Source organism: Amblyraja radiata, chromosome 2 (assembly GCF_010909765.2).
Source record: "Amblyraja radiata isolate CabotCenter1 chromosome 2, sAmbRad1.1.pri, whole genome shotgun sequence".
Lineage (NCBI taxonomy): Eukaryota > Metazoa > Chordata > Chondrichthyes > Rajiformes > Rajidae > Amblyraja > Amblyraja radiata.
Genome location: NC_045957.1, coordinates 59,246,349 through 59,271,331, shown reverse-complemented (window position 1 = coordinate 59,271,331; position 24,983 = coordinate 59,246,349). Strand labels below are relative to the sequence as shown.

The 24,983-nt window shown below is 41.5% G+C and overlaps 1 protein-coding gene across 7 annotated transcripts in view; it reads right to left on the bottom strand.

Moving 5' to 3' along the window:
- rbms3 (RNA binding motif single stranded interacting protein 3) overlaps positions 1-24,983 on the bottom strand; it is a 1,345,529-nt gene that overhangs the window by 80,904 nt on the left and 1,239,642 nt on the right. For all 7 annotated transcript variants that reach the window (XM_033047243.1, XM_033047268.1, XM_033047258.1 and 4 more), the window contains 3 exons: positions 23,892-23,938; positions 21,246-21,342; positions 15,955-16,005 (listed from right to left, as the gene is read on the bottom strand). In XM_033047243.1, the coding sequence (XP_032903134.1) occupies positions 15,955-16,005; positions 21,246-21,342; positions 23,892-23,938 (195 nt within the window). The remainder of the gene's footprint in view (positions 1-15,954; positions 16,006-21,245; positions 21,343-23,891; positions 23,939-24,983) is intronic.

Genomic DNA, 24,983 nt, shown 5'->3' with positions numbered 1-24,983 from the left:
CAAACGCAGGTAGGTGGGGCTAGTGTAGATGAAGCATGTTGGTCGGCATAGGCAAGTTGGACCAAAGGGCCTTTTTTCACGTTGTGTGATTCTGACTCCAAAAATTAATTACTCTGGTGTTACACTGAAATGTCAGATAGATTTCTTCAATTTAAGCCTCAATGCATGAGTGTTACCAACTGAATCGTAAACAGAATGAACAGTGACAGAATTGCAAAATTATCATGGGACAGAAATAGATAATCAGGCCCATTGAGCCTGGTCTGGCTCGAAAGAAAGTAATCTGTGTGTCTTTTCTGATCTTTCCCTGTAGCTTTGCAAATTACTCTCCCTATTACCCATTCAAATTCCTTTTTGAAAGCTCTAATTGAGGCAAAAGGAAGATATTCAGAAAAGAGTGCAAGATAGTTTGCTGCATTAGAGAAATAAATAAGATTTAAAGAAGCTTTATTATGTGAAGCAAAAAATGTTTAAAATATGTATTTCAAATATTAACATAAGAATAAAGGTTTGAGGTTTTAAAGAAGCTAAAGGCAAAATAAATGGACATCTAAAGATTGAGATCACCACAGAATGATGGATGCAGTGATGGAGATAAAATTCCCATTTTATACAGGGAGGGGTGTTCTGATGTACAGCAAGATACAGTATGTTTTGGTAGGATGAGTTGAATGGCCACCTTCATCTATGCCAAACTACTGAAAGAAACAAAAATGTTGAACACGTTTAGTAAAGACTATGTTGGTTAAATTCAATACCAAAAATAAGATCCTACATTCACTGGATTTCTTAATGGGAAGAGTGAAATATGTCCTTGCACAATCTTGCACAAACTGAGTTTATCACAAGATTTCTTCATTGTTTTTTCTGTTTCGCTCAAACCAACAGATGTTTTTCATCACGCTTCTTAATGAGCTCATATACTGGGCAGAGAACTGTTAGTGCTCTGGTGTACATCCAGAAGTGGAAATAGCTCAATTGTTAACAGCGGCCTTTTCACATTCCTTCCCGGTGACCTCATAGGATTAAAGTGGTAATACCCAAAGTCCATGGCCGGATTTAGATGAAGAGAGGCCCTAAGCTGTTCCACTTGTGAGGCCCCTCCCAATCCCCCACCCCCACGACTAGTGGAAGATGGTCCACCAGATTGACACTGATTTGCAGCCGAGCGTGGCCAATGAGATAAGGGGCTGGAAAGCTGCGCTTTGTAATTAATTAATTTATTACCAGTGCTAGTGTCGAGTTATTGGCTTAAAACACTATTATTCTGAAATGGAGGGCAAGAAAAATTACTAAAGGGTTGTTAAGAGACTACAGTGCGTCGTGACAGCATATGTAAGAAAGGCCTATGACAGTGTCAACAATATTATACACCTTGCAGGGCTCTCACTTAATTTTTTTTCTCTGTTGTCAGCCGGACATCCTTGGCAGCTTTTTAAATTGCCAAATGACTGTTTAGGTGGTCATTTAAGACAGCTTGCATGACGCATGCGATAATGTGCTCGGACGAAGTGCGTAGTTACCAGTCGGAATAAAGCTCAATGAAGCATTCACATATTATTTCTGCTTCAAATAAAGTAACAAACTAAACATATTCACCAATCAAGACATGATATATACCACAATGACATGCAGCAAAATTATAATACAGTATCTCAACTCTTTTTATACATTGCAATGAATGCAATTTCTATTATTTATTTCCACTTCCAAACAAAAATGTGGTTGGATTATTCAGTGTATGATCAACCTCGGTGAGACCAAGTGCAGGCTTGGCCATCGCTTCGCACAACACCTCCACTCAGTTAGCAATAACCAACCTGATCTCCCGGTGGCTCAGCACTTCAACTCCCCTTCCCATTCCGAATCCGACCTTTCTGGCCTGGGCCTCCTCCATGGCCAGAGTGAGGCCCACCACATATTGGAGGAGCAGCACCTCATATTTGCTTGGGTCGTTTACACCCCAGCGGTATGAACATTGGCTTCTCTAATTTCAAGTCGTCCTTGCTTTCTCCCTTCTTCCCCTCCCATTCCCAGCTCTCCCACAGCCTACTGTCTCTGCCTCTTCCTTTCTTTTTCGTGTCCCCCCCCACCCCCCCCCCCCGACATCAATCTGAAGGGTCTCGACCCAAAACATTGCCTATTCCTTCGCTCCATAGATGCTGCCTTACCCGCTGAATTTCTCCAGCTTTTTTGTCTACCAATAGGATCCCACCACTGGCCACATCTTCCCATCTCCTCCCCTGTTGGCTTTCCGCAGAGACCGCTCCCTCCGTAACTCCCTGGCCAATTCATACCTTCCCACCCAAACCACCCCCTCTCCTGGCAATTTCCCTTGCAACCGCAGGAAATGCTACACTTGTTGCTTTACCTCCCCCCTCGACTCCATTCAAGGACCCAAGCAGTCTTTCCAGGTGCGGCAGAGGTTCACCTGCACCTCCTCCAACCTCATCTATTGCATCCGCTGCTCTAGGTGTCAGCTGCTCTACATTGGTGAGACCAAGCATAGGCTTGGCGATTACTTCGCCCAACACCTCAACTCGGTCCGCAATAACCAACCTGATCTCCCAGTGGCTCAGCACTTCAACTCCCCCTCCCAACACAGACAGTGCCTGAGGACAGGATCGAACACAGATCTCTGGCATATGAGGCAGCAAGTCTACCAGCTGTGCCACTATATTTTGTTTTCCAACGCACAAAATATTATACGTTGATAACTTTGGTTACTAAAAAAATGAAAATATCCATTTTCAGTTATAAATCTCCAAGTGACGCTATGTCCCCCTTTACAGCTACTGCATGTTTTAATTAAGTTCAAAACTATGGGGCAGTACATTGTCCATAAAGTTGCTGCCTAAATGTGCCAGAGACCCGGAATTGATCCTGAATATGGGTGCTGTCTGTATAGAGTTTGCTCCTTTTCCCTTTGATCGCATGGGTTTTCTCCGGGTGCTCTTGTATCCTTCCACATTCCAAAGGTGTGCAGGAACCTATTTCAGACCCAACCCGAAACGTAATATTTTCCCTTTGTCCAGAGATTCTGTCTGGCCTGTTGAGTTACTCCAGCTTTTTGTGTCTATCTTCAGTTTAAACCAGCATCTGCAGTTCCTATAAAATTAAACAAGGAGAAAGAGCCTCCAAGCATCTTCACTGCCAGCCCCTTTTTAAAATGTTGTATATTTCCATAAGTTTATCCACCACTCTTCCAAAATTCCTAAAATATACATCCATTCTATCCAACTGTAATTTTAATAACAGATAATAAACACTTAGCCAAGACTGATGGTAAACAAAAATGCTGGAGAAACTCAGCGGGTGAGGTAGCATCTATGGAGCGAAGGAATAGGTGACATTTCGGGTCGAGATGTTTCATTTCATTTCTTTACCCGAAACATCGCTTATTTCCTTCGCTCCATAGATGCTGCCTCACCCGTTGAGTTTCTCCAGTATTTTTCTCTACCTTCGATTTTTCCAGCATCTGCAGTTCTTTCTTAAACATACCTAGGACTGATGGTGATTTTATCTTTGCCAAACCCAATGTTGGATAATAGTATTGGAAAAATAATATTAGAAGAATAGCTAGGAAGGATTGGTCTATTTTTTTGTTGAGTTGTCACATAGTTGTGATGTAATGTACTTAAGTGTGATTTCTGTCATGTATCATAGGTTTGTAAATGACAAAAAGGTTTTGACTAATGATGAAACAAATATGGTTCAATATACACATTATTTTATGAATGTTTTTAGCTAGAAGTACATAGTAATGCAAAAAATTGTGATGAATTGCATCAAACAATAATGTTGCTGACAGGTAATGGTGTTAGTTTAAGATTTTTCATGTGTACTAAGCAACAGTGAGAAACTTTGTTTTGCAAGCTACTCTTGCAAATCATACGATATGTGAGCAGTGTCACTGTTTCAGGATTCGCATCTCCTAGATCTGTTTAAAAAAACTGTTTAACCTGTGTTTTATACAAGGGAAGTATAACCTTGAAATTATTTAGTATATAAAAAAACAGATGTTAATAAAAGGGCTCCGGGCTTTATATTTTGTACTTCGAATGCCAAGACACAGTGTGCAGTAGAATAGGCTTTACACATGCAAATATGTACAAAGGCCTCTCTTTGTTAACAGGCACATTTTGGAGAATAACAATTCCAGAGGTTGCTTATTGGATAGTGGAACTGTGGCTCTATCCAGAACACCATTTGCTGGGGAAACCACTGTTTGTCTCTCTTTGACAACAGCTCAGGTTGGCATTGAGCATTTTAAATAATACTAAATTACACCTGGCCTCGTTTGTTCCACGGATAAAAGTCCCAGCCTATCTAGACTCTCCTTACACTTCAAGTCCTTCGTGCCTGGCAACACCCTTGTGAATCTTTTTGGCATCCTTTTTTAACTTAATCACATCCTTCCTCTAGCATGTCGTCCAGTACGACACACAATACTCCAAATGCACCCACCAATGTCTAATACACCTGCAACATGACATCCCAACTCTTGTACTCGAAGCTTCGACTAATGAAAACAAACAAGCCATGTGCCTCCTTCCCCACCCTATCTGCCAATGTTGCCCCTTTCAGGAAACTATGTACTTGCACCTCAAAGCTCTCTGTTCAACAAGGATTGCAACCTGACATGTTGTCTGTCCATTTATTTCCTCAGATGCTGCCTGATCCACTGAGCTCCTCCAGCAGTCGGTTTCTTTCTCATTCTTCATCAACCAGGGTTCCCTAATCCTGCCAATCTTACCCTTCATTCTAATAGGAATGTGTTGGCCCTGAACTCTCCCTATCGTACTTTTAAAAGTTTCCTACTTTAAAACAAACAAAATTATGGTCACTGGTTCAAAAATGCTTTGCCATGGACACATCAGCAACTTGATCAGCCTCATTTCCTAAGAGGAGGTCGATTGTTGATCCTTCTCCAGTAGGGCTGTCTACACATTTGTTGAGAAAATCCACATGCCTAAACTCAGACTGCAATTCAACCCTCAGAAGTAACACAGCTGGCATTTTTCAAAATTCCTCTCCCATGCAGCAAAATTTCTATGCCTTTCATTTCAATGACAAGTATTAAAGTGAATGTTACATCTGCTCACCATATTTTCAAACATGTGAATATACTCCAATTTATCTGGTCCCATCGCAATTAGCCAGCACCACAACAGGTCGACAACGGATGTGATCTCGCTGGCTCTCCACACTGTGTTGCATCATTTAGACAACATGACCATGTACGTTAGACTGATGTTCGTTAACTATAGCTCAGTATTCATCATACCTTCCAAACACATTATCAAACTGGTCATATATATGCAACTGGATCCTCTAGCAGTACACAGAGTCTCACCACCATCTTTGCAAAGCCATCAGACATGCCAAGAGACAATACCATGACAAACTATGGTCCCAGTAAATCCCGCGGACTCTTGTCGAATGTGGTAAGGCCTGAATATTTTAACTGGCTGTAAAATCAAGTCAGGCATCATCACGGGTGATAGTGTGGCCATCCCTGATGAATATGATGCATTTTATGCTCGCTTTGAGCAAAAGGCCAAAAGAATGATGACATCCGTCCTGTCAGACTCGAGAAATTAGATTGATCTTCCTGAGGGTGAACCTATGGAAAGCAAATGGCACAGACGGAGTCCCTGGTCTTGTCCTCAGGGACTAGCGGGAGTGTTAATAGATACTTTCCACTTTAATCTTTCCCAACTCGTTCCAAGTGTACCCCACCTGCTTCAAGAAGACCACTATCATCCTAGTGCCAAAGAAAAGCAAGATCCCATGGTTTAATGACTGCCATCCAGTGGCCTTGACATCCATCATCATGAAGTGCTTCAAGAGGCTTGTTATGGTACACATTAAATCCAGGCTGCCAAGTAATAATAATAATTATAATGGATGGGATTTATATAGCGCCTTTCTAATACTCAAGGCGCTTTACATCGCATTATTCATTCACTCCTCAGTCACACTCGGTTGTGGTAAGCTACTTCTGTAGCCGCAGCTGCCCTGGGGCAGACTGACGGAAGCGTGGCTGCCAATCTGCGCCTACGGCCCCTCCGACCGCCACCAATCACTCACACACATTCACACACATTCACACACAGGCAAAGGTGGGTGAAGTGCCTTGCCCAAGGACACAACAACAGTATGCACTCCAAGCGGGATTCGAACCGATAACCTTCCGGTCGCCAGCCGAACACTTAGCCCATTGTGCCATCTGCCTTGATCCATTGCAGTTCGCCTACTGCCACACCAGGCCCACGGCTGATGCCATTTCCCTGGCCCTATGCTAACCCTGGAATACTTGAATAAGGATACCTCTGTCAGACTCCTATTCAAAGGCTACAGCTCTGCTTTCAATGTCATTATCCCCACCAAACATCTCCAACTCATGGAACTTGGAGTCAGCACTCCCCTCTGCAACTGATGCCTCGACTGACCAATGGACCACATTCAGTGAGGATAGGTGATAAATCATCCTCAACACTGGTGCCCCGCAAGGATGAATTGTCTGCCTCCTACTAAACTCCTTATTCATGACTGTGCAGCCAAATACCGATCCAACTCACAATCCAATTATAAGTTTGCAGATGACACCACCATAGTGATAATGATAGGACAGAGTACAGGAAGGGGATTGAGAACCTCATAATCTGGTGTCAAGATAACAACCTCTCCCTCAATGTCACCAAGGCAGATTAGATTGGGATGGACTTCAGGAGTAAAATTGTAGACAGATCTCAGTATACATTGATTGTGCCAAAGTAGAGATGGTTGAAAGCTTCAAGTTTATGTTCATAAGTCATAGGAGCAGGATTTGGCTATTCGGCCCATAGTCTAGTCCGCCAATCTATCATGGCTGATATATTTTTCTCTCCCAACCTTCTCTCCTTTGATTTATCCATGAGGATAGGTGACAAATCATCCTCCACTGTAATCCTCAACACTGGTGCCCTGCAAGGATGCGTTCTCAGTCCCCTACTACACTCCTACTTTGTAGCCAAATACCAATCCGTCGCTATTTACAAGTGTGCCTGGCTCACCTGCGTAGTGGGCCAGATATCAAATAATGATGAGACTTGAGTACAGGAAGGATATAGAGAATCTTGTAATCTGGTGTCTTTGACACCTTTACCAATTAAGTACCTGTTAACCTCCTCTTTATAAAATACCCAAAGGCTTGACTTCCACAGCCATCAGTGGCAACAAATTCCACAGATTTACCACCTCTGACTAAAGAAACTCATCACTTTTTTTTAAAGTACATCCTTTTATTCTGAGGCTGTGTCCTCTGGTCCTAGGTTCTCCCACTATTTGAAACACCCTGCCCACATCCACTCCATCCAAGCCTTTCATAATATGGTAAGTTTCTATGAAATCCCTTCTCATACTTCTAAACTCCTGCGAGGACAGGCCCAGAGCCGTCAAACATTTATACGTTAACCCAAATCATCCCCAGGGTCATTTACCTAAACCTCCTCAGACCCTCACCAATGCCAGCACGTCCCTCCTTAGATATGGGGCCCAAATCTGTTCACAATTCTCCAAATAAGGTCTGACCAGTACCTTACAAAGCCTCGGCATTACATCCCTGCTTTTATATTCTCGTCCTCTCGAAATGAATGCTAACATTGCATTTTTCCTTTTTTTACTACCAATTCAACTTGCAAATTAACCGAGGGTAACGGCGCTCCCGTGAGGGGCTGAGACTCTCCCGTGAGGGCGGCCTGGTTCGAGGGTAACGGCGCTCCCATGTGGGCGGCCTGGCGCGGGGCTGAGATGCTCCCATGAGGGCGGCCTGGCTCGAGGGTGGAACGGCGCTCACGTGAGGGCGACCCGGCTCGGGGCTGGAACGGTGCTCCGGTGGCTGAGACGGCGTTCTGAAGGCGGCGGCTTGAGTCCGGGGTTCGGCCGCGGGCCAATGGATGACATCGTCAACAGCTGCGTCCGCTGGACTGGAGGGCGGCAGCTTCGACCACCCCGGGCCGCGGAGTTTGAACCGGCTCGTTCGCGGAGCTCGGTGAGCCGTGGGACTGACTTACCATCGCCCAGTGGGTATCGCCTCAGCGCAGAGGGAGAAGAGGAGGGAAGAGACAGCAGCCCTAAGATTTTTGCCTCCATCACAGTGAGGAGGTGCTTGGTGGACTCACTGTGGTGGATGTTAATTTGTGTTTACTGTCTGTTCTGTTGTTTATTATTGTATGTATGGCTGCAGGTAACGACATTTCGTTCAGACCATAAGGTCTGAATGGCAAATAAAGGATCTAATTCTAATTCTAAAAAAAAAAAATTAACCTTTGGGAATCCCAGCACTCCCAAGTCTCTTTGCACCTCCGATTTCCGAATCCTCTCCCCATTTCGAAAATAGTCTCTACCTTTATTCCTATTACCAAAGGGTGGGGTGAAGGAAAGAGCGTTCACGTCGCGGCCCTGTTTCCACTAATCTTTCCACCACCACGCACAAGAAGAACAAGACAGACACCATTGCATGCAGATGCCAAGACGTGTTTTCAGCTCTGGCTGAACAACTTCTAATCTTGTGTGTGAACTCGACAAGAAGAAGACTACCAAAGGGTATGACTGCACACCTCGTTACACTGTATTCCATCTGCCACTTCTTTACCCACTCTCGCAACTTGTCCAGGTCCTTCTGGTCCTTGCAGACTCTGCGTTCTCTACACTACCTGCCTCTCCACCTATTTTCGTATCACCTGCAAACCTGGCCACAATTACATCAATTCCATCATCCAAATTATTAATATACAATGTGAACAGTGGCGGACACAACACTGATCCCCGTGGAACACCACTAGTCACCAGCAGCCACCCAGAAAAAGCCCCTTTATTCACACTCTTTGTCTTCTGCCATTCAGCCAATCTTCTATCCATGCTGGCATCTTCCCTCTAATACAATAGGCTCTCATCTTGTTTAGCAGCCTCATGTGCGGCACTTAATAAAATACCTTCTAAAATCCAAATAAACAACATCCATTGTTTCCCCTTTGTCCAACCTGCTATTATGTCCACAAAGAATTCCAACAGATATGTCAGGCAAGGTCCCTTCATAAAACCATGCTGACTATGGCCTATTTTATCATCTGCTTCTAAGAACTTGCAAACCTCATCCTTCATAAAGGACACTTTATTAAAGGACACTAAAATCTAACCAACCAGTGAATTCAGGCTAACCGGCCTATAGTTTCTCCTCTATTGCCTCGCTTCCTTCTTGAACTGTGGAGTAACATTTGCAAATTTCCAGTCCTCTGGGTCTACTCCTGACGCTAGTGATTCTTGAAAGATGACTACTAATGCCTTCATAATCGCTAAGGCTACCTCTTTCAGAACCCTAGAGTGTAGTCTATCTGGCATCCACCTTCAGATCTTTCAGCTTCCCAAGCACCTTCTCATTAGTAATAGCTATTCCACTAACTTCTGCCCCTCGAAGGGGCGAATGGCCTACTCCTGCACCTATTGTCTATTGTGACTCTCTTGAATTTCTGGCACGTTGCTGGTTTGTTCCGCTGCGAAGACTGACGCAAAAAACCTATTTAATTCATCCGCCATTTCTTTATTCCCCATTACTACCTCTCCAGTATATTTTCCCAGCAGTCCAAAGTCCACTCTTGCCTTGCTTTTACTTTTTATATATCTGAAGAAACTTTTGCTATCCTCTTTATATTATTGGCTAACTTACCTTGATATGTAATCTTTTCTCTCTTTATTGGTTTTTTTAGTTGCCTTCAGTTGGTTTTTAAACACTTCCAAATCCTCTAACTTCCCCCTAATCGTTGCAATATTACACACCTTCTCTCAGTTTTATGCTGTCTTTGCCGTCTTTTTTTCGCTATGGTTGCCTCATTCGCCCCTTAGAATCTTTCTTCCTCTTTGGAATGTTCCTGTCTCTTCTGAATTACTCACAGAAACTCCAACACATCTGATTTCATCTTCTCCCTCACAAACTGCAGGTTCAATGTTATCATATTATGATCACTACCACCTAGGGGTTCCTTTACTTTACACTCCCTAATCAAATCCTGTTCACTGTACATCACCAAATCCAGAATTGCATATTCCCTAGTAGGCTTGGCCACAAGCTGCTCTAAGAAGCCATCCTGTGGGCACTCTACAAATTCCTTCTCTTGGATGCAGTACCAACCTCATTTTCCCACTACCTACATATTGATATCCCACATGATCTCTAAGACATTAAATGAATAGGTTTATTGGCCAAATATTCACATACAAGCCTTTCTTACATGCCGATTGTATCACCCAATGTAATTTGTACCCTACAGCCTGGTTACTGTTTGGTGGCCTGTATATAACTCCTTGTATCTGAATAAAAGAGCTTGGGGGTTAATCCAAAAACTGTATACAATTATGTTTATGGCTGCAATCTGGTGTTATATGTTATCTAGTCACAAAATAACAGGAAACATGAGCTATACTGGAGATGATGAAGAGATTTAGAAGAACGTTGTCAGACATGGACAAAAGTAGCTGCAAGGAAAGTTTGGATCAGCTGTGGATGTTTAATTCGGAGCAGTTGAGGTTGAGGGGAGACTGAGTTGAGGTGTATACAGAGCCAGATGGGCCTGGAGTAAAAAGGGATCTATTTTCAAGGCAGAATGGTCTAAAACTAGAGGATTTGAAGTAATTGCTAATATGATGGGAAAGGAGATGGCAAATAATGTTTATCATTGTCTGAAAGAATGACAGGGGCAAAAACATCACATTTAAAAAGTGCTTAGATGTGTTCTTGGAACCTGTGACCTACAGGTCTGCAGATCTCATCCTGGAAGATGGGATGTAGGTAGAATTGTTGAATGTTGTTCTATGATAACAGAGCAGACTTTGTTCGAGAGAAGGTATCGAGCAGAAAAACAGATCAAAGAACAGACTTTTTGTGATACTAATTGTTTCTGATAGTTCCAATATTCTTTTTTTTTTGCCAACTTATTCTGTGATTCTGTTACAGATGGCCTAATTTCATTTAGCTGACTTTAACACTTCAATCCAGAGAATGCTTTCATAAACAGACCATTTACTGGATTATTCTGGATTAATTAAAGCCAGCCCATGGTACGTGTACTCTTTGCAGTTGCAGCACTGGGAATTGCAGACTCCATGGCTAAGTATGAAGAAGTGACCATAAATTGGGCACAATCTGGATATTACATATCTTTATATTCTTGCAGACAGCCACTGTAAACAATATTTATGCAATGCTTTTAAGATAATAGAACATCCCATGCTAACTTTTCAGAGGGTTATCAATAAAATCTGATGCCAAGCTAAGTAAAATGATTAAGGAAAGGTTTCTGCCAGCTTGGTCAAACAGGCAGGTTTCAAATACATTTTCAGTAAAGAGAGTGGAAAAGAGAGGGAGATTTAGAGAGGAAATTCAATTAGCCTACCGCACAAAGCTGCTTCAGTATGTGCTTGGTGACTTTGCTGTTAATTCTCCGCCTTTATGTTCATCATATTTAACATAATTTATCACCACGCACAGAAAAAGGGACTGGGTCATTGCATAACAATTTGTTTCCTGCAGGACCACCTCACACTCTCTGAACCAGTCTCGGAAACTCCACCATCATTCTGGAATCTGACTGCTTTCCAGGATTGGTCTGCTGCAGCAGGATCTCCACAAAGTTGTTGGGCTTATGGGGACAAGCATGGGAAGTGATTGCTGCTTCTGGTTCGGCCACTAAGCATATCTGATGAAGGTAAGAATTGGTATCCCTCCTCCAGTTCACATCTGTGAAGACATACTCCACTTGAAATAATTCTCTAACTTGACTATTTGAGTACCAAAATGGCCCAGTATATTCTGATGAGCAGTACTGGAAACTGGCAGTACTAAATTAAACATTGCTGCATTATTAGCACACAATGGCTATGTCTACCATTTTTCCCAGTTGGAAGATACCAACAGCATAAAAAAACACTGTTATGCAAGAGCAGGCACCATATCCTGTTATTGTTATTAAGCAGTTCCATTAGATTCAGTATTTTACCTTTTCAAACCTTAATTAACAAAGTGTGTGAAAGTGAATTGAAAGAAAGAATTGGCAGTAACACTTCCTCCTTGATATCCATCAGCACAGGAGCACCTCAAGGTTGTGCGCTCAGCCCCCTGTGCTACTTACTCCATACTCATGACTGTGCAGCCAGACACAATTCCAACTCCATCTTTAAATTCACCAATGACACCACCGTTGATGGACAAATTATAGATGACAATGAGCCAGAGAATAGGAAGGAGATCGATTGACTGACCAAATGGTTCCAGAACAACAATGTTGCTTTCAACATCAATAAAACCAAGGAACTGATTGTGGACTATGAAAGAGGATGGTGAAGGATCCACAAACCTGATTCCCTGGGTGCATATATCTCTGAACATCTGTCCTGGACCCAGCACATTAATGCACTCATATAAAAATCCTATCAATTCCTCTACTTTCTTCGAAAATTGAGGAGATTCAGTATGTCAACGGATACTCTCTCAAACTTCTACAGGTGTACAGTAGAGAGCATATTGCCTGATTGCATCACAGCCAACTCGAACGACCAGGAGATTGCAAAAATTGATGATCACGCCCAGTCCATCATGGGGTCTACAGGATTCACTGCCTCAAAAAGGCAGCCAGCATCATTAGAGATGCACACCACCATGGCCATGCTCTCATTTCACTAAGGTATAATAGGAACCTGAAAACTGTTAATGTCCAGGTTCAGGAGCAGCTTCTTCCCTACAACCATCAGGCTACCAAGAACTACAACTTCCAAAATGAGCTCCAAACTACATAGACTTGGGGGTAATATTTTTTGTCTCTGCACTAATATAATTTGATTTATATACATATACACTGAACTTTTTGTTGTTGTTTATTATGGTGTTTCCAGAGTACTCCAGTGCCCTCCATAATTTTTGGGACAAAGATCCATCATTTATTTATTTGCCTCTGTACTCCACAATTTGAGATATTTAATAGAAAAAAAATCACATGTGGTTAAAGTGCACATTGTCAGATTTTAATAAAAGCCATTTTTCATACATTTTGGTTTCACCATGTAGAAATTACAACAGTGTTTATACATAGTCCCCCCATTTCAGGGCACCATAATGTTTGGGACAGAGCAATGTCATGTAAATGAAAATAGTCATGTTTAGTATTTTGTTGCATATCCTTTGCATGCAATGACTGCTTGAAGTCTGCGATTCATGGACATCACCAGTTGTTGGGTGTCTTCTCTGGTGATGCTATGCCGGCCTGTATTGCAGCCATATTTAGCTTATGCTTGTTTTGGGGGCTAGCCCTCTTCAGTTTTCTCTTCAGCATATAAAAGGTATGCTCAATTGGATTCAGATCGGGTGATTGACTTGGCCACTCAAGAATTGACCATTCTTTAGCTGAAAAACTCCTTTGTTGCTTTAGCAGTATGTTTGGGATCATTGTCTTGCTGTAGAATGAATGGGCTTTGAGGTATTTGGTTGAACTTGAGCAGATAGGATGTGTCTATACACTTCAGAATTCATTATACAATACAATTCAATTTATTGTCATTTGGACCCCTTGAGGTCCAAACGAAATGCCGTTTCTGCAGCCATACATTACAAACAAATAGACCCAAGACACAACATAATTTACATAAACATCCATCACATTGCTGTGATGGAAGGCCAAAAAAACTTCTCTCTCCACTGCACTCTCCCCCCCGATGTCAGAGTCAAAGTCAAAGCCCCCGGCAGGCGATGGCGATTGTCCCGTGGCCATTAACGCCACGCCGGGTGATGCAAGGTCGCACACCGGGTTCTTGGTGTTAGAGCCATTCCAAGCCGCGCGGGGCGGTGATGTAGGCCCCGCTCCAGGAGCTCTTCAACCCCGCAACTCGGGCGGGAGAAGTCGCCGCTGCGGAAGCCCCGAAAAGCGGTCTCCCTCCAGGGACCCGCGGGCTCCCGGTGTTACCGTCCGCCAAACCCGCAGTTGCAGCCTCCGAATCTCCGGGGGTCGGGTCGCAGCAGCGTCCACCACAGCTCCACCCGCTCTGGACTCGGCCAGCTCCGCGACGGTGAGGTGAGTAGTCGGCACCACAGTCCCCGGTCTTCCTGTTGGAGGCCGCTCCTCATTGCAGCCCCAACGACAACGGAGACCCGACAAAGAAAAGGTCGGGTCTCCCGTGCAGGGAGAGATTTAAAAGTTACCCCCAACCCCCCCACACCACCCCCACCCCCCCACACACATACCCCAACAAAAATAACAAAAACTACATAAAAACATAGACATAAAATAATAAAAACGCAGACGGACTGCAGAGGCCGCAGCTGACGAGAGTCGCGCCGCCTACCGGAAGATGGTATTATGCTACTACCATCAACATTTGTATCATCAATGAAGATAAGTGAGCCAGTACCTTCAGCAGCCATACATGCCCAGGCCATAACACCTCCACCACCGTGTTTCACAGATGAGGTGGTATGCTTTGGATCTTGGGCAGTTCCTTCTCTCCTCCATACTTTGCTCTTGCCATCATTTTGATATGTTAATCTTCATCTCATCTGTCCACAAGACCTTTTTCCAGAACTGTGGTTGCTCTTGTAAGTACTTGTTGGCAAACTGTAACCTGGCCATCCTATTTTTGCGGCTAACCAGTGGTTTGCATCTCGCAGTTTAGCCTCTGTATTTCTGTTCAGGAAGTCTTCTGTGGACAGTGGTCATTGACAAATCCACACCTGAAGAGTGTTTCTGATCTGTTGGACAGGTGTTTGGTGATTTTTCTTTATTATAGAGAGAATTCTTCTGTCATCAGCTGTGGAGGTCTTCCTTGGCTTGCCAGCCCCTTTGTGATTAGTAAGCTCACCAGTGCTCCCTTTCTTCTTAATGATGTTCCAAACAGTTGATTTTGGGAAGCCTAATGTTTGGCTGATGTCTCTAACAGTTTTATTCGTGTTTCTCAGTCTCATAATGGCTTATTTGACTTTCATTGGCACAACTTTGGACCTCATGTTGATAAACAGCACTACACGTTTCCAAAGGTGATGGAAAGACTGGAGGAAAGATGAGGTGCTGAAAGCTCTCTTATACCTGCATTAAGGAGGCAATTAAACACACCTGAGCAATTACAAATGCCTGTGAAGCCATATGTCCCAAACATTATGGTGCCCTGAAATGGGGGGACTATGTATAAACACTGCTGTAATTTCTACATGGTGAAACCAAAATGTATAAAAATGGCCTTTATTAAAATCTGACAATGTGCACTTTAGCCACATGTGATTTGTTATATTACAAACCTCAAATTGTGGAGTACAGAGGCAAATAAATAAATGATGGGTCTTTGTCTCAAACATTATGGAGGGCACTGTATGTTTACATATCTGCTGTTTTGCTGCAAGGAAGAGTTTCATTGTCCATTTTTGTGACATATGACATGAAACACTTTGACTCGAATTGTGACTCTGAATTATACAACCACTCTGGCTGGTAATAATACTGTCATTTCTGACTCTCCACATCAGGGCTGTTAAATATCCATTTCAATACTAGTTCTGAATTCATATAAATTACTCAATCTATCGTGACATTTCAAAATAAGGTTTTCACAAACTACAATCAGCAAAGGCCAGCAAATAAAAAAGGATGTGCAAAATTGAAGAACATTGCATAGTTCCCCTTAATTCAATCACTTGCTTTCACAATTGATGTTAATCTTCATCCCTGCTAATGTTGGTGGAAGATGGATGGGTCATTGAAAAACAGAATGACAGATATAAAAATACCAGGTAACAACTTCTAAATTCATGATATGCAACTTATGACATAGGCCCTTCCTAGGCATTCAGTGGCTATGGGAACCATGCATAATATTTGAAGGCCTTTTGGTATAATTCAAAGAATATAGCAAAGTTATAGAAGATTTAGCATAACTTACTGCAGGTTGCATAACATATGGTTGATGAGGCATCCACGATGTACTCTGGACCTGTGTGGGAAATATACCGAATTAGCAAAAGATGTTGGAATGAAACTACTGCAAGAAAAAGTGCATAAAAAGTAATATTCATTAGATTAGCATACAGGATTGTCCAAGCTTATTCAGCAGCTCAAAAATCTAGAGTTTGAAAAGTTGGAGAATTTTGGAAATGTACATATAAATTGGGATAATTTTCTTATTAACAGGTTAACTACATGACGTGCTTTCTTTATATTGCAGATTAGCATCAAGAGAAATCGCAACAATCCTCCAAAAGGGCAGTACGATTGTGGGAAATGGTTCCTCCAGGACAGCAATCCGAAAGCTGTTTTTATTATCCTTTACGGTCACAGCTAACCTATATTAACTACGTTTCCAATCTAAATGCTAAATAGGAACTATTTGAATTCAGCAGTATCAAATGGTCAGAATCTCTACATTCCTTCCTGCATCAAGAAACAGATAGGGAAGCTAAGTTCATTTCACTCCTGAAGAGAAGTTCTTTGCATACATCTGGGTCCAAGACACAAGGGTGAACCAATAAGAAAATGTACATTGAAGATGAACAAACATAACTTAAAACAATCAGTCTGACCTCAGGTGTTAACCTATTTTAATCACTTAAAATGGATGGTTATATCAGATGTTTAATTTGAACCATATAAAACAGGTTAACACCTGACGTTGCCAACATATCAGTGCAACAAAGAGGGGATATGATTTTTCAAGGCTCTGAAGAAATAGAAATTAAAATAATGGCTCAAACGTAGACAATGCTGGGGTCAACATTTAAGAATGTAATTCAATGCGAGGAAAGCATTGTTCATTTTGACTTGGTGTTATTCAGATCATGGACACACAAGGACATTATAGGTTTGCAGGAGACATGACAGCATGCAAGGAAGAAGATTTATAAAAGTAGATTTCTGAATTGTATTGTAATATTGAAATGATCAGCTTCAAAATGTGTCTGTGAAGTTATCTTATATATTAATAAATGTGGTAGAAAAGGCAAATGTGGGAAATTAGTTTAAACTAAATTGCAGGTGTTGTATGAGATAAAATTCATTCTGGTAAATTACAATTTTTGAGTGGCTGAAGAATAATCTCTACAGTGGAATCGACATGCAGATAGAAATATAGGGGCATAATCTCTGGAATCACTAAGACACAATTAAGGTATTAGTTTCATTGAATCTTTTGTGTTTTTGAACCAATCAATTAGCCTGCAAATGCTGCAGTTTTGAAATAAGAGTTCAGCATTTTAAAACTGAGATAAGTAGAACGTTTTTCTCAGGGTTAATGAATCTGTTGAATTCGTGCCCCGAAGGGTGGTGGTTATATTAAGATGCTTTCTAATTTAGAGTTTTACCCATAAGCAAAAACCTTAACAAAACATCTTGTTAAAAGCATACTTTCCACCAGAAGCTTTGATGTTTCTTCGGAAAGATCATAAACCTGAAAATATAAGTGTTTCTCCCTCAGCAGACACTGCCTGACCTGCTGAAATATTTTGCATGCTCCCTCTTTATTGCTCATTACTCTTGTGAGCCAACAGGAATCTGTAAATTGGTCTCATTAGCTATATGAACAGATACAATTGTGTTACCCAGGTACTTCCCCCTGCAACCGCAGGAGATGTTTCCTCACATCCATTCAAGGACACCTACAGCCCTTCCAGGTGAGACAGAGGTTTACATGCACATGTATCCTCCAAACTTATTTACTGCATTTGATGTGGCCTCTTGTACATCGATGACCAAGTGAAGACTACCAACTGTTTCGCTGAACACTTGTGCTCGGTCTACCAAGGCCTACTTGATCTACCGGTTGCTAACTATTTTAACTCCCCTTCCCATACCGACCTTTCTGTCCTGCACCTCCTCCATTGCCAGAATAAGACCATGCACAATCTGGAGGAACAACACTTCATATTCCGCTTGAGTAGTTTGCAATCCAATGGAATGAATATTGAATTATCCAATATTAACAAACCAACAATTACCTTTTCCCCTCCCCCTGTCCCCTTCCACCTATATCCCTTCCTCAGGCATGACATTTTGCCCCTCTTCTCCCCGTATCTCATTGCCTTTTGGCTTCTTCCTCTCTCTGATCTTTGTCTACCCATCTATCAATCAAACCGCTGCCTCACCTGTCTACCTATCACTTACCAGACTTTCTCCTGTCCCCACTTCTCTTCCACCTGCTACCCCCTACAACAATCAACCTGAAGAAGGGTCCTGACCTAAAACGTCACCTATCCAGGTTCTCCAGAGATTATGCCTGACGCACTGAGTTTGGAGTTTAGTTTAGAGATACAGCAAGGAAACAAGCCCTTTGCCCACCAAGTCCATGCTGATTCACACTAGTTCTGTGTTATCCTACTTACTCATCCACTCCGAACATATTAGGGGCAATTTTACAGAGGCCAATTAACCTAAACCTGCACGTCTTTGGGATGTGGGAGAAAATTGAAATCCCCGGAGGAAACTCATGCGGTCACGTGGAGCACTTAGTTGTTTTTGTAAACCAGCATCCACAGTGCTTTGTGTCTCCAATTGTATTATGTTAATTTACACATTGACTTCTCCATTATGAGCTTATCTAGGTAATTTCCTATTCTCCTGCAGGATCTCCTCTTATTTAATATATTTAATTAGGAGCCTATGAATATCAAATCTTATCGATTAATGGGGGGAGAAACCAATTAAAGTTTACTTTTTAATTTTGGCTAAGTCAAAATATCCAATTTCAAAAACCAACAGCAGTTAGTGTACAAATAATTGTTATTCATCTGATACTCTTGCTCTCCTGTTTTGATTTGATAAGGTGAAATGAAGAATTCTTACAATTAAATCCCTTACAATAATTTACGGTTTAAAACGTGATTCATTGGCCTCATCTTTCCATTGTTGAGGCATCCTTCCTACAAGTTCATCTTTGTCCACTTTCATCGTTATTATAATTGTCCTTATTGTGCAAAATTGAATGATGTGTCTAAGTTAATTATCTGTGCTGACTTGCATGTTCCATTACGCTTTCAAATAATTATACAAAAAAAAATAATTTGCATAATGATATTGAGGATACATGTACTGCACAATGATAAAACTAAACACCGAGGAGTGAATATGTGTTTAACCAATATCACAATCCAATTTTTGCAGAGGATTGGTGCAAACCCAGAAAATGTTGGAACAATGCTGTAATCATTCTGAGTCCATGGTTCTCACATCAGGACTTTGAAGTTATGTGAGAGATTGAAATACCTTCTCCGATATTGCAGGATGTATCTTTTATTGTTGTCTTTAACCAATTATTACGTTGAAATTTCAGCATCCAGTAAGGTTGAGCTCCTATCAATGCAGTCTGTGAATTGTAAGTAAAGGGCCTGTCCCACTTGGCCGTCATTTATGCGACAGGCCGGTAGTGACTGTCGCGCGCATCATCATGCGTCCGCACAGCCGTCTGGAGTGGGTGACGTCATTTGAATACCCAGTTTATGATATTTACCCAGTTTTGGATATTTATGGTGATTTTCTAAAATGTTCCAGTTTCTTGAGTGGTGCTAGCAATTGGAAAAAATCTGCAGATGTAATGACCCTATTCAAAAAAAGTGAATGAAAAGTAGCAAGCAGACCAAATTAATCTGTGGGAAGGAACTGCAGATGCTGGTTTAAATTGAAGATAGACACAAAATGCAGGAGTAACTCAGCGGGACCGGCAGCATTTCTGGAGAGAAGAAATGGATGGTGTTTCAGTCTGAAGAAGGGTCTCGATCCGAAACTTCACGCATTCGACCCGAAACGTCACCCAGTCCCACTTGTCTGTCATTTACGCGACAGGCCGGTGGCGCACAAAGATGTAGTGCAGCACAAAATACTAGCGCGATACTGCGCGCAACTCCACACTCCCCACGCCACTCCATGCGCCCGTCCCGCTCTATCCATACGCTACCCACACGCTACCAGGTCGCGTAAATTGCGCGCAAATGACGGCCAAGTGGGACAGGCCCGTAAATTGCTGTATCCCACTATGTGTTACAATGGACACATTAGCAGAAGAAAGCCAGGCCCGCATTCTGATGTATCTCAGCATATTGACCTAATTCCTGAAATAAATTGGGCACTGTAAATGAACTGAGTTTTATTCATTTCCGATTTTAGTATGTTTCTGGGTGAACTATCAAAATAAGCAACTTATTAAGGTATTTTTCTCAAAAGTAGAATCTACGTTCTTTCTCATGACATCAAGAAAATTTACTTGTATGTGTAAAACTAATGCATCTTCCTCCTATTGTTCCACTTATTGTGTTTACTGATGCTGTCAAACATTCAGTTGCGTCAGGGATGAACCTACTTATGATCACTCATATCAAAGTCTGGGTAACCAATGTTTCAATGATCCCTACCACCAACAGCTTGGAAGTAAGTGAGGGTGGAATTTCACTTAAAAGATTTGTAAGCTCTGCATTCTAGCACATAACTCAAAAATGGTTGATGATGAATGCAATTAGAAGGAGCTGGAACTTCTACACACAAAAATATTAAATTCTCTAAATTTGCCCCAGCTTGAATATGCTTCCAGTCTTTTATATTGTTCACAATTTATAGGAGCAGAATTAGGCCTTGCGACCCATCAAGTCTACTCCGTCAATCAGTTATGGCTGATCTATCCTTCCCTCTCTACCCCATTCTCCTGCCTGCCGAAACCCTTACTTGTCAATATTGTACTGGGTGTTTCTACAAATATACAATTTAGAAAAGAAAGCAGAGCTACTCTCATTTTCAAATCGCTACTGAGTTATCAAAGAATGAGTTTTGCATTGTGGAAACTGTAAAAAACATGAACAATAATGTTATTGAGGAGAATGTGGGGAGAAATTGTTATTGAACCTACACTTCACAATGGCAACTAGGGCAGGTATCCAGGTGCAGACAAGGAGAGCTATATTGAGTAAGTTATAACAAAAATAACTTGCAATGTTTCCAAGAGCTGAATAAAACTGACATACTAGGATTGTTCTGAAGTTTATGGATGGCAAGATGACATGCAGCTTGAAAAGGGAACATCTTAAATCTCAACCACATAATCAAATTTCTCCTTGCAGTCCTCATTTCAAGTAGTTAAAACGATCTGCGGAGATTTTGGCTCATTTGCATGCATTAAAAAACTTCTGGAAATCAAAAAATGATGCAACTTAAAAATGGTTAATGTCTAACAAAATATTGGCAAAAGGTTCTTCCTACCTGATATGTTGATACAGGAGAAGCAGCAATGAAAGGTGTGATAGATGTCTGTGCAATCATACGATTTGTTGCAATACTGTATGGTGAGGAATAAAAACTGTGGGAAGCAAACAGAATATTAGTTTTAGAAAATAAATTCCAGGCCAGAACTGAACTGAAGCCAACATTTTCCTTTTGACGTACAATCTGCTGAGTTTCTGAATAGTCTGATTTAGAACAAACACATTTATAAGTTACACACATCAAAGGTTGGGCAATTCTGGCTTCTCATATCTAAAAATGTCATTCAGATATGAAAGTTAATTGTCTGGTTATTGCCAACATGTGTTCTTTCCAATGTATGTTAATAGATCATGTTACAATATACACATTGGTCATAGAGTTATGGAGTTATATAGCTGGCCCTTTAGCCCATCCTGTCCATGTCGACCAAGCTGGCTTTCTGGGTTTGTCCCATTTGCCTACCTTTTGCCCATATACCTCTAAACCCCTCCCATCCCTATATCCATCCAAATGTTTTTGAAATTCATAATTTCAATGCTTTATTTGTGACGGTACGGGCAGTAGGATGTACGGCATCATGATAAAGTTTGATTAGATTTATAAATTTTTAATATTACAAAAAGGTTATAAAGGTTTAATGAATAAAATATAATAATTAAATTAGGTTGTCAGCTTATAAGTTGATGATCCACGATGGACATCAACAGCAAGGAACGATATTCACCTTTTTGTCTACAAAAAATCCATAATTGTATCCGATTCTATAGCTTCCTCCGGCAGTTCACTCCAGACACAGAGCATAAGCTGAGTGAGAAGGTTGCCCCTGAGGTCCCTCTTAAATCTCTCCCCTCTGACCTTAAATCTATGCCCTCTAGTTTTAAAATCTTTTACTCAGGGAAAAAGACTGAGCATTCACTTTATCCATGCCCCTTAGTGGTGTTATGTGTGCAATTGCGCTTTTATAGATTTTAGTTGGCAATATAATCAAACACATCAGTTCCAAAATTAATAGTCCGCTGGTCAGGAGACATGAGTTCAAATCCCACCATTTGAGGAATTTAAATTTAGTTAATTAATAAACACACAGAGGCAAAAAACGAGCAGAAATAATAATGATCATCAAATAACCAATTATAGTAAAATCCCACCGACTGGTTCCTGAGGAACAGAAATCTAGCCCACAGGTGACTCCAGGCCCACATCTTTGAACCTCTCTCTAACTGACCATCAAATCATTGATTTTAATGCTAGGTAGGATGTTAATAATCACATAAACAACATTTCTAGCCAAAATTTGAGACCCATGTAAGGATTAAAATGGATTTTTCATGTGTGCCCTCCATTCCCGAAGCAGGAAATAAGCATTTGCAGATCAATCTTTGTATCAATACTTTGTGCATATACATTCATTCTATTAATTTTGATATCACTGAAAACATTCTGGAGTTGCGAACAAACACAAGAAAACAGATAGGAAATATCACTGCAGCTCCACAGTTAAAATGTATAATTTCAATTCCTAAACCAGATGTAGGATGAATAATGCATTGTTCTGAAATCACAATAGACAATAGACAATAGGTGCAGGAGTAGGCCATTTGGCCCTTCTAGCCAACACCGCCATTCAATGTGATCATCCCCAATCAGTACCCCATTCCTGCCTTCTCCCCACATCCCCTGACTCCGCTATTTTTAAGAGCCCTATTGAGCTCTCTTTTGACAGCATCCAGAGAACCTGCCTCCACCGCCCAGAGAATTCCTCAGACCGTACAGTAAACCACCAATATAGCGGACCATAGGGGAAGGGGAATGGTGTTCGTTATTGCAAATTGTCTGTTATAACCGAAAAGAGATCGAGTGGACAGAATGATGGGTGGAGAAGGAGGCGGTGCCAGTCGAGGGGGAAGTTGGCAAAGCTACCGCTGACAGCAAGAAGCAGCAGCAGGTGAGAGGGGAGATAGCCCCAGGGTGAGTGAGCATCTCCTGTCAGTGGTTGTGGCCCAAAGAAAGCGCTGTCCCTAGGGCTACAACATGAACCACAACAACAGCTGTGTCACTGGATTGCCGTGCTCGAAACGGCTGGGGAGATGGTGAGAGCCGGGGGTGGTCGGCAGGTCTGTCTACTATATCCAAAATCAGCAAAAAAGAGATCTGTTAAAACAAGGGTTTACTGTACTTAATATGAATCAAAACTTAAATATATCATTCTACCAACAAAATGTATGAATAGATCATTTTGTATTCAACCACTTGTAAGGGCTATTTGTTTCAGAATGGGATGTGCCAATATATGAAATCACTTCAAAATGTGAAGTATTTGTAAAATGTCGAGATGTAAAGTGTATATTAAACTAAAACATAAATATGAGAGTTATGTTTTTGGAATTGGGGTCTTTCTTTGTTTGAGAAGGAGCCTAGACTTAATAAGAGGCAGCAATATTCATACAACTGCATTATTTGCTGATGTTTGTAAATGTTGTTGATCTAAATGGATGCTGCTGTCTGCATTGTAAATGCTTTAATTGCACTGTATATCTCTGTGTAACACAAGGATCTGCACTGAGAGAAGAGCCTAAATTTGAAGTCCTTCGAACATGCCAATAATTTAAACTCAAGCAAGCACAATCCCAAAGAAATACTCACCCATTCTGCATTGCAGCAGTGGGATCATAGGTTAAAGCCATTCCAGTCTAAAGAGAATAAACAAATATTTAAAATTAATTATCAAACTATACATTATCACAAAATAAATATTGTTATTTATTGCAAATCTTTGGTATTTAAATTTATACCCAATTGATGGCACTGAATACAGGTAGAAATTAATATTTGCTCCATTGTCTTCAACAAAACCAATCTAATTTTAGAAATGAATTACAAAGCTCAGCCACAACTACATGTGTTTTTAGTGCAAATGACTGGTAACAATATTTAGTAAGAAATGGCTAATGATTCTATTAATTTAAAGATGTATCAAACCCCCTTTATTGTGAATTGCCTGTACCAGCTTTTTACACTCAATTTTAAAACAATAGTCCATCGGAAACTACCTGCATGATAAAGAAAATTGACTGAGAGAAAAAACACCTGAAATGTGTATTGTTTCCACTCCAGCATTCAAGTAATACAATAAAGTCTCCCAGCAATATTATGTTGTGTCATGCTGGCAAGTGGGGCTTAAAAGCAACCCCCAATGAAAATGGTGAGAATCAGGATAAGCTCAGTTTGCTGGAGTCAGTCCTGCCACAAAGGGAGTGACATGTGGTTACTGAAGGCTATTAACTTCAACTCTGAGGTATCAGTGCAGGAATTATTTTGCAGTGTCATGGGTCCAACAATACTCTGTTTTAAAATCATTATAATTTGCAGCTTGAAAGGAAGCCATCCGGCCCATCATATCCATGCCAGCAAACAACTGGAAAAGGATAACCCCACTTCCCAGCTCTTGGTTAAATGTCCTGCAGGGTATAGCAACAAGTCAAGGGCCTGTCCCACTTGGGCCGTCATTTACGCGGCAGGCCGGTAGTGACTGACGCACGATGGTCGCGCGCGTCATCATACGTCCGCACAGCCGTCTGAAGCACGTGACGTCATTTGAAGATGGACACAAAATGCATGAGTAACTCAACGGGACCGGCAGCATCTCTGGAGAGAAAGAATGGATAATGTTTCGGGTCGAGACTCTTCTTCAGTCTGAAGATGGGTCTCGACCTGAAACGTCACCCATTGCTTCTT